Source organism: Amblyomma maculatum, chromosome 3 (assembly GCF_055883805.1).
Source record: "Amblyomma maculatum isolate TAMU_Amacu chromosome 3, ASM5588380v1, whole genome shotgun sequence".
Taxonomy (NCBI): Eukaryota; Metazoa; Arthropoda; class Arachnida; order Ixodida; family Ixodidae; genus Amblyomma; species Amblyomma maculatum.
This window is the reverse complement of record NC_139346.1, coordinates 165,886,559-165,903,720: the sequence shown is the minus strand read 5'-3', so window position 1 is coordinate 165,903,720 and position 17,162 is coordinate 165,886,559. Positions and strand designations below refer to the sequence as shown.

Here is a 17,162-nt window from a genome sequence, read left to right as displayed (position 1 = left end):
TTCAACTTTTTCTGGACGTCAAGGCAATCTGCTGGCTCGAGAGAACCCAATGCGACCAACTACAAGTTTGAGCCATATGAAACATCCAGAATGTGACGGCATGGTGTCACATGTCACCACATAAAATGATTCTCGCTTAAGTTCTCACTAAATCTCAGCAAGTCTTCGCTTTGGCGACACCACCCGATGTCTGAGAACCCCCCCCCCCTGACGTGTGAAACAGTCCCTCGCCATCCTTGGGCCAAGTAGTCAGTCACACAATACAGTAAAGCGTTGCTATTCCTAGGGCTCTAACAAATGTCTGTTAATCCGGAGCTCACCAATGGACTTTGACAGCACCCTACAAGCACTCTTGTGATATTAATCTCAAAAAGTAAGGAGTGCAAGCAGGCTCGAGCATTTTGAAGCAGCTTTGGAGCAACAAAAACCAGAGTTTCAGAGCATTCTAATCATATTTTAGGATACATTTGTAGGGTCAAACGCATTTATTAATAGCAATTCCTCCTTCCTGACATTCGAAATACCCAAATTTGATTCCTTTGTATCTGACGTTCGATGCTTGCTTTGCTACCGACAAGACAACAAAAACACCTAAGACATACAGACGTTTAAGATAACGCAGCTGATTTAAGCAACAACTTGGCAAAGACTAGCAGCAAGCGGAATGCTTGCTGAAAACCCCAACCCCATTCCACTTCTTTTGTTGTAGACTTTTTTTTTTTTTTATCAGAGAAGCAGCGAAGAGTTGGAAGGAAATTTTGGAAGCCTCGAGTTCGGCTCGGACAGTGATTCAGGTGCATAAAACCAGTGGCCGAAGGCAAGCACATATCTAAGCTCCGCTCGCCCTAGAATATGTTATGCAAGGTCACTACGCGTTCTCCCCATTTTACCTCTGTCTGGTAGAATTTCCACAACCTACGGTAATGACCTGCTGCTGCCGGCACTGAAGAACGCTGAGTTTTCAAATAGACGGGAACCTGAGCAAAGATGTAGGAGGTGCCTAACTCAAAACTGGATCAAAGAAACGCCTGACTGGCCTTAACTTCTTTTCTCACCTTTTCTCGACCAAGTGTGATACAAGCTGTCTGAGAAAACACAAACAATTGTGCTCGGATCTTGGAGAAGCCAGCGCACGCTCGTTCCGCCGGGCCTTAAAATTCGAACAGACTCCAAAAGGACGACCACGCTCCTCCTTCCTGCAAGTTGCGGGCTTGAATCATGCGAGTCGGCCGTCGCAAGGAAAGCTCCGGTACATGTGATGCTTTTTCGAGAAAAAAAGCTTAAGTGAAAAGCTTTTTCAGGCACATTCAGCTAGGTTTTTCCCACCCGGTGTTTTGAAAAGAGGTCTTTATCGGTGTTGACCAGATCGACTCTCCGATAACCTCCAACGAACATGCCGACCACAAGAGCTACAAAAGTTCAGAAACTCAAAAAATTGCAAGCTGAAGAATAATACCAAGTTGAAAACAAAAATTTTTTTACCAATTTATCAATGTCGCTAGTATAAGAACAGCATGCCTATACAAAGGTCTTCACCATATAACACATTAGGTCCCTGGCACTTTGGCGTCACTGCATATCAGTGTTGTAGTTAGGAGAATCGGCACGTGATAGCTGAAGCAAGAGCCGTGGGAACTGGAGGCAACCACTGGCGCCGAACACCACAGCAATGCCCGGCAATGTTGCAAGAGAATTGGAACGCCACCTCCTTATTCCAGAAGTTTATTTTTTTAAGATGCCTGTCTTTGTTCCCTTCTGATTGTTTTTATTTGTTTGTTTGTTTTCTTATCCGCTAATATTATCTGGATATGCTTGTCATTTCTCGTCCTGTACAATGTTTGACTGCACCCGTCCAGCTAGGACCATATGTGGTCTGCAGTATTTGAAATAAATAAATCAAAATATTGAACTTGCAGAGTTTTATTGCAGTCTTTATGTTCATATTTGCAGCTTTTTTAGAGTTTTTATGTTGTTTTTGCAGCAATTCACAGGGAGAGATTTTTATCATGTTATGAATAATACTTAGCAAAACTTTTTGTGTGGCTGCAATACTGTCAACGTTTAAAAAGCTACATTTTAGAGTATATATTACAGCAGAATCATGCAAATATTTCATTTACTGAATTTTTTTTTTCAACACCAGTGCAAGTTGCCTGTCTTTTTCTAGTCCTGAATAAATTAACACCAAAAGGAGACGCACACAGATGCATGACCAATATTTTCAAAAGTAAGAAAAGGAGAATTGCACGACATTTGCATACTTTGAAATTTTTCTCATTATGGTTTCTTATATTTATGTTCATCTTTTTTTAAGCATTTTGCTTACTTTGTTCAATAAAGTCTGCACAGCAAGATTTTTTTTCCCCCCTGTATTGCGCAATTTTTCATCTATGTATCTCATGTATGAAAGAGCATTTGAACAGCTAAGTTTTAGTATATGCTACACCAGAGTAGATTAGATACTGCATTTATATAAAATTTAATCTCCAATACCCCTCATAAATCACACCTCCCCCCCCCCCCCCCCCTTTTTTTTGCGATCCTGAAAGAGTTGAAGTCATTCATAAACCTCCCTGAACTACTCTCAGCTTCTGCATTTACGCACAAAAAGAAAACTAGCTTACCCGTGGTGCCGACTGCAGCAGTTCATCAAAGGTAACGAAGTCTTCTCGGCCTGAGTTTGGGTGTCTCCGGAGAAGCCTCCTTGTTTCCTCCAAATCGGCTTGCAGAATCAGCTGGTAAACCTGCAGAGCCCTTTATCAGTCTGCATGCCTCGACCTAATTAAATGATTTTAGGGAAACCTGTGCCCAGCACTATGCGTACAAAGTCCCAAACTTGTCGCAGGAATAAACCAATGACTGTGCAAAGAATGCAACCTCAGCCAAAATCAAATTTCATAGGAACAGGGCCAAATAACTGCAAGAATGAAAGCGCCGATGAATTAGGAAAAACTCAAAAGTTTAAACCTAGCTGTCCTGGCTCTGGATCTTACCAAAGCCTTTGATGATGTCTATCACACCTCCATCCTGGTCCCTGAGCCCACTGAATGCGAGCTCCCGTGTACATATCGGTACAATAGCTGCGTTCCTCCATGAAAAAGGAGGTACAGTAGCTGCGTTCCTCCATGAAAAAGGAGGTACAATAGCTGCATTCCTCCATGAAAAAGGATGGCCTGCCTACAACTGGGAACAGCTCAGACCGAAACCTTCACTCTGGAAGTGAAGTAACCGCGCAGGGGGCAGTCCTGTCCCCCTTTCAGATATTATCCTCATTCCACTAGCACGTAAATTGGAGCAACCCTGGCGATTCAGCACTCTTTGTACGCTGATGACATCACAATCTGGACTAACACAGGTAATCAAGGTGAAATCTTGTGCAATCTGTAGCAAGCGGTCAACATCGTAACCGGACATGCCCGAAGTATAGGACTGCCCTGTTCTGCATCCAAATTGGCACTTTTAGTAATACATCTTAACAAACCCCTGCAATTTGCATCATCCTGAATGGACCTCCATCCAAGCGATCTAAGACATCAAAGTCCTAGGCCTCTGCATTTCCAACAATGGCACTAACACCAAATGCCGTAAAAGTTGTTAGAAAATTTGTAAAAAATAATGCGGCACTTATCAAACGTGTCATTAGAGAGGCGGATACGTGCCACCTCATTCAGGCCTTCTGCTTAACCAGCATTACCTATTCTCTCCCTCTACCTCTCCCCCTCAGAGACAGAGCAGGTGAACAGTCTTATCAAAACGGCCTATAAAACTGCCCTTCTCCTGCCCAAAACCACTGCCATAGCCAAACTTGTAGAAGAGCTAGTCGAGGCACACTTAATGGGCCAATACCACGGACTTTTTGGGACAAAAACCAGGCAGCAGATCTTAAACCGACTGCAAATTCGCCTCCCTGGTCAAACCACATCCATTTATTTATTCCCCTCCCAAAACCATTAACGCAAATATTTACATCCCGCCGCACCTGAAGAATACTCATCCAGAGCACAATCCGCCTTTTTCACAAAATGTGGCGCCCTCTGGGAGTGGTTGAAAATTCGTCTGCTACTGGTTGAAAACGCTCTTGGCGCCAGCGAAACGAAGGGGTGTGTTCTTGACAGCTATCGCCATCTATCGCATACGCCTGTCACTTTTATTAGCTACACATAGCCTCCGAGATCAGCTACGGCTGCATCGATCGCGGAAGCCATGAACTACGCATGCGCAGCTGGGGTTGGTGGTTTGTTTTCAACTAGGGGAGAGACGCACATGCGCAGAGCGGCCTTGTGAAAAAGGCAGATTACGATCGACGCATTGCTAGAGCTAAGGCACTTCAAAAGCAATACCCCCGTCCACTCCTGCAGAGTATGTACACGCAGATGAATATCCTCAGTAGTCCACATTAATGGCTGCAGTGACGGACAATGCTCAAAAGTTAGTTACCTGTGCCACCATTCGAAATTTGACCCAGCCCATCAAAGCCGAAGAGGCAGCAAGAGCCCTTGCGATTACTCACTCCTCCACAAAATATATTTTCTGATTAAAAGATAGCCATCTCAAATTTTCAAAAAGAACAATTCACGCCCCAGCCGCTAGCATCTTGCAATTTGCTCCTCCTCCCAATCGCCGCATCACCTTTCTCTGGGTTCCAGCCCACTACGGACATCCGGGCAACACAGCTGCCCATGAACAAGCCCGAACTCTAGTCAACTGGCAGTGAACGGCCTGCCCTCATTCCGCAGTGCGAGGAAACACCTCCTCACCTACCACAATATTACTATGTATTATAGAAACTCCCACAAAATCTGCCCCCCTCCTCACCATTTCCTCACCAAAACTGAACAGGTGGATTGGTGTCGACTTCAAACTGGCACAATGCCTTCCCCTTTCTTTCCTTTCTTTTCCTTCATACATAGAGGGGAAAATCCCCTAACTGTATATTATGCCCAAGTACCAGAGCTGGTTTCAGGCAGACCTATCAAATTTGCCCTAATAAACCTAAAACCCCCTTTAGAGTACAACCAGAGGAGTAATGGGAAACCGCTCTGCGCAGCTCACAACCGGAGCTACAGCTCGGCATCGTGAACTGGGCCTTTAAGGTCGCTGTGGCCCAATGTGCCCGATCATCTAGAGCGGCCCGAGGACCTGTCGCTGTCCTGCCCCTTCCCCACCCTCGACAAGCCGCCTAAGTGGCTCAATTAAAGCTTTGCCACCACCACTAAGGTAAGTACTAGGAGTATAGAAAGCTAGGAAAAATAGCAAGTACCTAGCAGCGCTGAGAAACAAGCCCTTTACCTCCCGCATAGATAGGCGAATGCTCAGAACCCTAGGCTACCACTGTAGTCACTAACATCGTAAGCTGGCCCCGCCTGCAATGGCAAGCAGCACCTACATTTTTATTATTATCATCAGCCTGATTATACCCACTGCAGGGCGAAGGCCTCTCCCATATCTCTCCACTCCCATATCCAGTGACAAACTCAGCTAGAGAATCGACAAAGTCTCACAAACACCTGCTGAAAAACTTGACTAGTCAGTTTGCGTCCTTTTCCAAGTCCGAATCGAGAGGCAGTGCTACAAGTCATCCGTTCCTCTGCTTTTCTGCGTTTCAGAGTTACTTCCCTGAGCGCTATGACAAAGGCCAGTTCTATTGGAAACAATCAGGCCCATTTCCCATCGTTTTGAAATAGATGAGCACTTTGACAAGCAAGCCTGCTCAAGTGGTGCAGGCCTCAAGGTGCAGGCCTCAAGCAGGCCTAAAAAGAAAGAAGAACTAAACAAAGCAACAGCACTTCTAGAAGCTGAATGTCCTTCCACTGCATGCTGTCACCGAGGATGTCGAGGTGCCAGTGTGTGTGGAAGGTTTTTACAGCGGCTTGAGGAGTATGCGTGTTTGCCCAGAAGTTGGCCGAGGCGGCGACAGACCCCTTCGGCATGTGTGCATCTTTCGTCTGCCTGCTTAATGCCTTTACCCAGTCTGCAAGTCGTGCAGCACCAATCGGCGCTGTGAACAAGAACACATTTATATTAAACATGCCTATTCTTTGCAAGGCCACTTTAACCAAACATTCTCGTGATGCGACATTTTGATGAGTGATCGCTGTCAGAAATGAATGCACACTACATAAGACGCACCCCACAGAAATGACATGCACCAACGAAATGACGCATTCATGCAAACAGCACAGCATCATCTGCAAAGAGAAAGTACCGGTTAAATGAGATCGTCTGCTGAGGCCGATATGGCTGTTGCCTTTTATAGTGAAAAATCAAAGTTTAAAATTTAAGCTAGGGGAAAAAATATAGCAATTAAATATAAAACCTTTTATACCGAATGTGTGTTGTTGATTTACAATAATTGTGATGATGCCTCAGCACATGCACTGTGCGCCGTGCCAATTGGGGACCGGTGGCAGTCATTGATGATGCCTCAGCACATGCACTGTGTGCAGCGCCAATTGGGGACCGGTGGCAGTCATTGCAAACGGCGCCACTTCTTTCTATGGGGAACTGCCATCACACGACACACTAGCTGATACATTCTAAGCACTGTACCAAGGTGACGAAGAGGTTAGGATATAAAGCTAGACGCCAGATAGCGAGTTCCGAAGGCAATAGATGCCCTGTGACACCCACGTCAGCGATACACCTTTTGAGAGTCCGAAGCAGTGTCAATAGCGAGGGGCCAGAGTGATAAATAAATTCTCTGGACCTAATTTTTGGCTTTGTTCTTCTCTTCTTTCCATCTCTCAGTCAGTGACAGCATTCCTCCATTTTCTCCGCTTACTTCTTCCCTTCTTTCTCTCACCAATGCCCATCTCAGTTTTCTTATCTTTCATTCCTTGCTCACTCTAGGAGGGGTGACCTTGGAAAGTAAATCATCCACACGATGGCACAGAATGTGCTCTGTGCAATGGCTCATGCAATAAAACATTCATTTTAAACAGCCGCCCCAATAATGCACACTATGCCAAATCTGGCCTGACACCCCTTGCCCAATTACAAACCTATCAAATCATAGGAGGTGGCTGCAATGCAGTGACATCAAATATGTCTCATAAAATAGAACACGGATAATTCGAATTTTGGTTATATCTCCTCGAAAATCCCATGTAAAAGAATGGAAAAGCTGCGTCGTATGTCGAACTCAATTTCACCGGTCGTTCTATATATCGAATTCCGTGCTACGCACTGGAAGGTACGCTTTCCTCAAAGACGATCGCATCACCCTCGGCCGTATGCCGCTCAACATTTTCAAGCAACGCATGGAAGGAATAAGAGGGAACAATTCGGCGACGGCTGGTCTAAGGCAGTGTCATGCCCTTTCCCCAACGTGCGCACATCTGCGGTGATCGTTTGCTGCGCGCCAGCACATGATGTTTGAATGCAGCCGTGGTGTTCGGGAGAGGGAAAAAAGGCGATAGAGCGAAGCGCAAGAGTGTGCCCACTCTTCTGCCGAGCTTTCGCCCTCCTTCCTCTCTCTTTCCTTGTCTTCGTTCGCAGCAGCACACACTACGCATGTGCAGACAAGCCAGCTCAGCCCATGGTAGACAACGTCGGACACTTTCTCCAGTGTGCTGTGAACCCTCTGCACACGGCAAGACCCCTTGCAGTGGTTGACGTGCGATGCGCATCTAGTGTCGTCGTGCTAAACATACATAAGCTATGGCAGCTGTAGACGCTAAGAAGCGGCAATTTTTTTTTTTTTGTGAGAGTCGTCTATCCTTGAACGGGATAGCGTAAGCTATGGCGACTGCAGAAATTAGGAAGCGGCAAAGTTGGAAATTTTTCGCTCTGTCGCTTCCGCTCGTCGCTGAGTTCGCTCAATCACTTTTATGTGAACCAGTCCCGACGCTTGTTATTTTGTTTGTTTGTTTTTTCCGAATTCTCGGGAGCAAAAGGTGGAGGGTGTGTTCATTATGTGAGTGGGTTGATTATGCGACAAATAAGGTATTATTTTTCCCGATTGCAAGCAGCGTCTCAAGCCGATTTCTGCATATCGAATTATTGATATATTGAACTATTTTGCAATCGCCTTCGAGTTTGATATATGCGGGTTCGACTGTATTCAAATTAGGCACACACCAACTGCTAGGTGTACAACGTGCCAGCACCAAGCACGCGGTACTACTAATGGCACAAGCCATGACCTTTGACCCGTTCCACTTACCAGGGTCCAGTAGTCCTCTGCCTTGTGTGGTTCATCTTCCTCGAGCAGCTCTCGCACCCTCGATCCCAGAGTGTCCACAGAGCGGCTCTGGACCCAGCACTGGAGCTGCTGCAGAAATGCCGTTCCTGCAACCCCGCAGAGGGATTAAGATCACACTCAGGATTAAAAGCTGGGCCCATGCCAGGCTCATGGCAGTTTTCAGGTTTCTGAAAACTGCTTCCAGACAGTACACAGTAACAACAAATCAAACTCAAATTACCCATATTCATGGCTAGGTGAAGTTTTCAATTTGCCTCGCCTTGTTGTAAATGTTGTCACGGCATCATACCGCAAATTAATGGTACGAATTCGAAGACATCGCAACATCATGAGACAGTGAACTGTGCGATTTATCACGCTCTCCTGCACTAAACACTGACAATGAGATGATCCATTCTAGCTGCCAAAGCAGAAAACAGCCCCATCTCATGACTGCTAACCAATGCTGGCTATTTCACTTCTGTCCACCTATGTCGCTCACTGAGCATGTCGGCCGGATTTTCACCTTTTATGTAGGATAAGCCACTGCACGTGAACAGTAAATGCGCAACATAGTCTTGCTTGTGACACAACGTATGTACAGCCACCCAAATCTCTAAATGGCGCGCGCGATGGTCATTTTTCTGTTCTTCTGCACCTTGCGGCAAATAAAACTTGCCGAAAGGTCAAGATTACGCGAGGGTTTACCAGGCCCTTGCTTAATCATGGACTTTTCACAGGTTAGATCCTTTGTAACACTCATAAGCACAGAAAATGTGGCCACTATGCATGCCAGCTAAAGGTTTGGGCGGCTGTAGATGCTTAAGGAGAGATGCTGTTCGATAATTATTTTTAGAGCTTGATGGACTACTCACAGAGCTTATTCTCTTTCCAAATCCGTGTTGGGTTCGAATGGTTTGTGTTCCATGCATAAATATGCTTGGCAGCTACTGAACAAAGCAGCAAGTGTGACAGAGCCATGATATTTCTTGTCCCTAACAATCTGTTAAGTGTAAATTAGCAAATTATTGTGATCGTCTTGGCGTGCACCATTTTGAGGCAATTTTATCTTTGGTACTTCATTTTCAATGGCTGATACAAAATTATAAAAAATTTCATATCCATACATTTTACACATTACAAACATTAATATATGCATGCCAAACCTGGTGTCAGTTTGACTGCAATAATACATGTATGTTGTGCACAAAAGCTGTTTGACTCAAATTAAAAAGTTGGCAGAAAATATGATTAAAAGTTATAAAAATGTGCAGTGTAAGAGCTTCGTTTTGGTGATAACAAATCTGAGGTACACTTAAGCTGTGCCTTTGTAATAAGGGAAGTGATCACTCATTAACATCCATCTAAGCGCAGCCACACGACTTACAAAGGAAAGCTACAGAGCTTTCTCAGAACCTTCGTAGTTAATGAAAAATTCGTCCTGGTCTGGGGTTCGAACCCAGGACTGCCAACTGGGCTAACCAGGAAGACTAGCCAATGATAAGGCGAGAGCGAATCGATCAGTAACTCCAAGTGGGAGGCGTGTTAGCCTGAATCTTTTACGGGAATCCCCAAGTTGAACCAGAATCTGTAATAAACTGTGCCTTTAGGAATATCAGGTGAGGGCATTATTGACTCCCATCTGCTGCTCTCCTTATGGACCCTCCTTTGCATACATGCCCTTTTCTACTCACTTAACAACTAATCTTTTGATTGGAGATATAATAATCTATTACTTACCGATCAGCAAACAGCCATAAGTTACCAAATTATGTGAAAGATTAAACGAGATAGACTTGAACCCCTGCTTCAAGCGAGGCTTATGAACATGCCTGCATGGCCTAGGAGTGATGTGTCTGTCTCAGATCCGTGGGTCCCGGATGATCTGGTTCTCATCTCAACCTCCTGCCCGAGCTGGTTACTCGTACATGTAATCTGGTCTCGTGATATCACAGAGCCGGCCAGCCAAAGGAGTGCCAAGCGAAATCACCTGGCAGCTACCACCTTTAGAATTCTGCTATAGTAAACTTGTATATAGTAAATACTTGGGTGTACTAAAGTGAAAGTGAAGTCCCAGTTCCCCTTCCATACACGACTGTACATTTTTGCCTCTTTATAGTAAAGACATCTTTAATAAAAATCGGTTATAGTAAAGTGCGCCTGGCTGCGGTGACATACTTCTCACGGTCTGACATCGCCACAGGCCCCTTACCTAGGATGGCGAGGTAAATTTTTTTTTATCTCAGAAAAAAGAGAAGAAAAACGTGATAACACCGAGTGGTTTCTTTAATGGCTTTACCACTAGGCTCACGAGCACCGAGGAGAAGCCAACTTTACGCAAAGCCTTGGAGAACGTGAGGGAAAGCATGCAGCTCGTAGGAAAACAAAAAGTAAAGCCGGCTACAAGCATGAAAAGAAGACGGAGCAGTCCGTTCTGAAAGTAAAAGTGCAGCGAGCAATAGGAAAGGGAAGAAACGGGCAAACATTTGCAGCATGAGGCAGCTGTGGCAAGAAGTGGAGGCATGGCATGTGCGATTTTGCAGCGCTTGACTGTCGCTGCATTTCTCATCTCTTGCCTCTTAAAAGACAGAAGCAGCAGAAGATGACACAGTGTTTGTGCAAGGCTTTGATCTTTCATATAAAATCAAGTTCAGTTGCATTTACAGCCACACTGCCTTCATGCTTCAGAAGTACTCCCACAAGATGTAAACAAAAACCCTTATAACAAAAAAAAAATAATAGCAAAAAGAGATGATAAGAGAGAGGTGGAAGATATGTTAAAGTGTTTTTTTTTTTTCATAAAGTAACAAAACGGATTTTAGTAAGCAGCCATTTAATTACGCCATCTTCAGAACCATTTATTACCAACAACTGGTATAGAAAAGACCGATATAGTAAAGATTTTTGCCAGTCCTCAAGAGGAAAGCATAGGCCTGCACAGGTCCTATCACACACTACATGCTTGAAAATGGGCCAGATCTGCAGCTCTTGTAGCCACTGTGAGTGCTTTTGAGCAAGATTTATAGCAATTTCCTCAACATTTCTGGCTCCAGCTTCCTTAAATGCAAAAGAAAGTCCAATTTTGCTCAAACAGTAAAAGGAATATTGGTCAACAATTACAATACGCAGTAATGTGATCAAGTGCCGCAGTGTTGAGGTATTTCAACCGTAAACACTCGCATATGGAACATGCAATGCCGAATGATGGCAGCATTTGGCCTGAGCATTAGCAGCACGTTCCACTTTTTTTTTCCTCCTCGCGGTCTCTTAGTCGTTGCCATGCTTTCATCCTCCACTGTGCTCATTTCTCGTTCTGGTGACTATGTCACCTAGGCTAGTTGAGGCCAATGCCAGTCAACCTTAAAACAGGCTCCTAAGAGCCCTGCCTATGCAGCACAAACCTGACTAGAGTAGACTAAGCTTTGCACCATGCACTCTCAAGTACCGCACCAAACTCGCGAATTCCTAGACACAGGGTACCAAGGGTCCACCCACCTGGTTGAACGTCCAAGAACAGTATCTCACAGAGGTGCCATATCTGTTCGATGTTTCGCAGCAGCTCGTACTGCGCAGTGCAGATTGAAACGAAAAAACAATAGTGCACATCAAAGAAAGAGAAAAAGCCCTCAAAGAAACATTGTTTTGGGAAAACAGTCTCCATGCGGAGTGAAAGATGAAGGACCGATGAACGTAGACAAATACAGGCTCAAACAGCGACCTCAATACCACTTGACACCTCCAGTCCAGCGATTAAGATTGGCAGCTGAAGGTTAGCCAAAGTCTCCACAAGCCCGTTAGTTCAAATCACGGGTAACAACCTCTATATGGAAGGTTTGCCAGCGTCAGTACAACACGAGAGAGCCTCCTAAAAATGAATGGCTGCCACAGATGAATCTAAAAGAAACAACAAGGCTCACGACCAAACATCACTAAAGCTGGGCAATACCAGTGATCATAGAAAACCTAATGCTGCGGAGAGACACTCAAAAACACAAGAAGATTAACTGAGAAGATGCACAATCCTCTCTTCACACAACTACAGGTGGCATTAAATCAGGGGCGGTGTCTTTCAGGCAACCAAATTAAAATTTTGTGCACAAAATTTCAATACTGATCGTACAAGCCATTTATTCACAGCAGCAAATGACATGCCAAAAGCAAAAAAAAAAAGAGAGCCCTATAAGCTGACCCACCAGAGTCGGAGAGAAGGAGAGGTTACAACACTATGCTAGTTAAACAATCACTGTTATCACACAGTCCACCAGAAGAAAACCACTTTAGCTAGTCTAGCATCAAGCTGCCATTTTCTAAGGCTATTCTATGATCATCACAATGAATCAGCCTAGTAAATTCGTAGTTTTAAAGCTAACACAAGTGGCATACACATTAGAACACATTTTCTCTCTCAGGTTTTTGGCCGTTGCTCGGCTTCAAGGACCGGCGCACAATAGCAGTTGTATCACATATCAATTCATCTTCCTAAAGAGGGCAGGGGATAACCGCTTACCTTAGCACTGTACTCTAGCCAGGTGTCCTCGCCCACTGACTGCATTTCGTCTGCACATGGGAGAGACAACAAATCATATTTGCAGCGCCATTTCAAGCATATGATGAATGCAGCCAAAAAAAAAAAAAGGTGGGGGGCTGGGGGAATGGCAGGCTTTCATTTGCATAAAAGATCTAGTGCTAACACGTTAGAAGTGTGAAAAAAAATATATATATATATACGGAGCTTTGCTAAACACATCAGGCCACAAAAAGAGCCTCCCCACCAATGGAATGAAACGGGATCAATCCAGCAATAAAAATGCCAGCAAATAAGCCAATTAATGTCACTGGCTTTGAGCTCCTTGTCATCTTTAAGCTAACAGTCTAAGTAAAATGACGAATTGGCTGACTTTCCCATGCACCACTGCACTCCCTGCTAATGTCAGCCATGCTTTGCATAAACACACACCAAGAAGCAAGGATACATACATGAAATGCCAGCCTATAATAGCACATCACTAGGCCATGCATTTTTCTATTTTAATTGAAAAACGCCGATAAATGTTCGCCGGTGAAAACATTACGGAACTGGTTAAAATCGAAAAACGCCAGTTTTGGATATGTTCGTGCAAGCCATTCTTGAGGAAAAACTTCCAATTTTCTTCCTTCCAGAGTATAAAGGCTAGCAGGTGCTCAAAAAAGCAGTCCAAAGGGGGATAGTCCCACGGCGGTGGTGTTGTCCAATCCCAAAATAAAAAAGTTAAGAAACAAGGTTGATTGGTTTGTAGAGTTTAACGTCCTAAAGAGACTCAGACTATGAGAAATGCTGTAGTGGAGGGCTCCGGAAATTTCGACCACCTGGGGTTCTTTAACGTGCACTGACATTGCAAAGCACACGGGCGCCATTCCGTTTGCTTCTATCAAAACGCAGCCGGCAGCGGTCGAGTTCAAACCCGGGTACTTTGGTACAATAGTAGTAGGGTGTCTAAACCGCTGTGCCACAGTGGCGGAGGAGTACTTTGCTGGGTTGATTTGCGTCACATCATATCACCATGGTGGTGCAGTGGTTAGGGCACCGAAATACTGTGCCCAGGGACGTGGGATAGAATCCCGGCCGTGGCAGCCACTTTTCGATGGAGGCGAAAACCAATGCACCCTTGTGCTGTGCAATGTCACAGCGCGTTAAGGAACCCCAGTTGGCCGAAATTTCCCCAGCCCTCCACTACGGCGTCTCTAATAGCCTGAGTCACTTCAGGACGTAAAACCTTGTAAGTCAAACCAAATCAAAGGGGGGAGACGCTCAAGGCTTTGTTGCCTAGACTGCCGAGACGCACCCGCTAGCATCTCAGTTGTTATAGCAATGGACAATTTGTAGAAATTGTGAACTCAGCTTCCCCCGACGGCTTATTTTTCAACCAAAAGAACTCATTCCTAGATGACACTCCTGCATTTTTCCTAGAAGCAGTAGTACAAGAAAATGTTTTTTCCCAGTCCCGTTGTAACCCCACTGCTGTGTTCAGCTTACAGTGCCAAGGAATGAAGGGGTAAGGTTTCTTTTGTTCATCGGAAAATTTATTGAAGGTTTATGTTTTGTAGGGCCCCACATTATGTGTGTACAGAAGCCCGTCTCCTTCCATTTTCTGTCTAGCCTCTGCCGAAAGTATATCTTAAAGTCGACTGAAGCATTCCCAAGTTTACTCAGTAGGAGAACATGGCTGTTTACCATTTGTGCCTTTTTGAATCAATAATTTTGCTTATCTTGACTTTTTTTTTTTTTTATAACTGCCGGTTTTAACCGTTTGCACTTCACGAAGAGCCGAAAAACTTTGATTCTGAACAATTATTATACGACACCATACTTACCACATTGGGTAGTTTATTATTAATGAGATTTGAATGTGATGATTCATATATTAAGTTATACTTCTACCAGCACAAGCATGGTGTATCATAATAACCCGCATTAATATGAGGTGTAATTTCAGGATAGTAAAAATAAAAACAAAAATTTTCATCCACGTATAATGCGAGAGAGGAAAGATCAGAAAAAGTATTTATTTGCACTACATTTCCTTGTTGCCCTGTCAATCGTACGCGCTCCGTGCTTTTGCGTTTAACGCGATCCCGCACCAGGCGTCGGACAGTACCATGAACCTTCACGTGCTGGTGCTGGTTCACTTCCCTTCTCACGCCGACATGCTTGATCGGAGAATTTTATGCACATGAGAAAGGCATCCTACATTCGCCCTGGCAATTGCAGAAGCCACACAGTCGTCCGGCTGTTTTAGAACCAATTGGTGGCCATCATGTGCCATACTCGCGCCCGTCTGCATCTAGCATTGCGCGCAGGCGCGCGGCGTATGCACTCCGGAAGGGTTCTCAGGTTCAGGGTTTTCGTAATCGTTGCCGTCCCGTACAGATTTTTTTTAGGTATTCTACACTAGTTCGTTATCCAACACTTCTCAAAAGAGCGACCAAAGCAGTTCCTTGGGAATACTGGTGAAGCCTCCACATTTCGACTGTAGGCCATGGCCAGCATGGCTGAAGAAGCATGCTTCCAGTCACGTGTGCACCACGGGCACCCTGCTTGCGAAGACCGCGGGGTCAGCGTGATGAAACTGAAACTGTCGAAACAGTCTGGGGACGCCACCACTAGATAGCACCTCTTTTCACTGGAAGCCTGATGCCAATAGCCCTGATTAATAACGAGGCCAGAACTGCGGATTTAGGCTGACATTATTTCGGATCGGTGGACAATGCAAGGTGGAAATCTGAGATGATAAAACCGGGCAAAAAACCTTGTATTATGACCAGGTTTTTACACTCACTTTCCACCATGCTATTATATACTTTGTGGCAGACCTAGCAAGGTGCCTGTACTTGCCCTGACCTCGTCTCCTTGAAGTGCCCACCCTTGCATAGTGATGTCTTAGCAACTAAGGGGGCAAAATGAACGAAGAGGTGATAAAACAACTTAATGACCAATTCAGCCCATACCTTGGCAGCTGTTCCAGCAGACATTCAGGGTAGCACGATAGCTTCTGCTTGTCCTTATTATGCTGTAAAAAGAAGAAAGGTCAAAACACGCCCATCTTGAAAAACAGACAATGAGGAAGCTGCTTGTGGAAGAAATATTAGCCCACGATGGTGCCCAGATTTTCTAGAAACTACATGTGCAGGCCGCAGCTGTTGTGGAGCCAGCAGTCGCCAAGTGGCCCTGGGAAATTCCCCACTGAGCCTTTGATATTGCCTTAAGCTCTCCAGACAATGAGGATGACGCTCTTTATTCTTCACATTTCCGCAGCGCTGCAGGACTGGTATTCTGCTGTTTACACATCCAAGCGTGCAAAGCCTACATCTTCACCTGAAGTAGCCTGCGTCTCTATGAGGAGGAGTACTGCTTTACTGTAGATACAAGAAACACCAATAGGATATTGAAAACAAGAACACACCAAAAAAAAAAAAAAAAAAAAGATTTCTGGCTTAAGGGAGCTAACAAAGTGCAAGGTTATTCCAAAATTGCCAAGGATAACATCTGTAGGTTGCAAACAGAGACAAATCTATTTGAACTATATTAAGGTAAAGCCCTTAACATTAATGCCTCATCATTGTCGACAGAAGGTTGTCAGCAGAGGTGTCACGCTTTCGAGAGCAAGAGTTAAAGATAAATTAATAAACCTTGTCTTCACCGGGAATCGAACCTCCATCCTTTGGATCCCCAGCCCAGCGCTTTACCAACTGCGGCGCGCCACGGATTGTGAAATACTCTTCATAATTCCCCTTATCTACCGTGAGAATGATAGCGGGATTCCGCGAGTGACAGATACTACACCTTTCCTTTCCAGTAGACGAATTATAGAACACCGGTGAAATTTGATCAATGAAATGCTGGATGTATTTGACAAAGGGTGTGCAATGTGCCGTCACAACAGACCATGACGTCACCAGGCGATTCACGCATATACAAAGCCGACCCCGCCGGCGTCCGATCCAGGCGTCCGTGAGGCGCCGTTCATTTGCCGCTTTTTCGAACGCCGCACCACAGAGCAAAAAGAAGCAGACCAGCGGCATTTGAAACTGATTTATAGGATAGAAAAAGCGCAGTATCTGCCAGAATTCTCCTCAGACACATGTACCACGCTGTAAAGGAAGGGAGGAGGGTGGGTGTGAAAAAAGAGTGGGAGACAGAGGTGCTGTAGTGGAGGGCTACGATCCATCGCGCTATAATGGCTTTTGCCTCATCGCACCTTTAGTGGTCCAAAGTGCCCTCTAGAATGTTTACATTCCATACGTGTTCCACCTGAGCATGTTAACTCGTGCATCTGAACCATGTTCTCCACAGCAAGCAGAGATGATGCTTTGAATGCCCTTAATAACGGTACACATGGCAAAGCGAGGATGTGCGGCTGTAGAACAGGGTTGCAAACAGTTGCGAAAGAAGCAACTGCGCAGTGAGCCCATCTATTCGCACTTTCACTGCCCTGCCCATCTC

The 17,162-nt window shown here is 45.0% G+C and overlaps 1 protein-coding gene across 3 annotated transcripts in view; it reads right to left on the bottom strand.

Moving 5' to 3' along the window:
• Nup75 (nuclear pore complex protein Nup75) overlaps positions 1–17,162 on the bottom strand; it is an 81,261-nt gene that overhangs the window by 49,534 nt on the left and 14,565 nt on the right. For all 3 annotated transcript variants that reach the window (XM_084598507.1, XM_084598504.1, XM_084598506.1), the window contains exons 5-9: positions 15,668–15,729; positions 12,690–12,739; positions 11,678–11,747; positions 8,165–8,289; positions 2,625–2,744 (exon numbers count right to left, since the gene is read on the bottom strand). In XM_084598507.1, the coding sequence (XP_084454633.1) occupies positions 2,625–2,744; positions 8,165–8,289; positions 11,678–11,747; positions 12,690–12,739; positions 15,668–15,729 (427 nt within the window). The remainder of the gene's footprint in view (positions 1–2,624; positions 2,745–8,164; positions 8,290–11,677; positions 11,748–12,689; positions 12,740–15,667; positions 15,730–17,162) is intronic.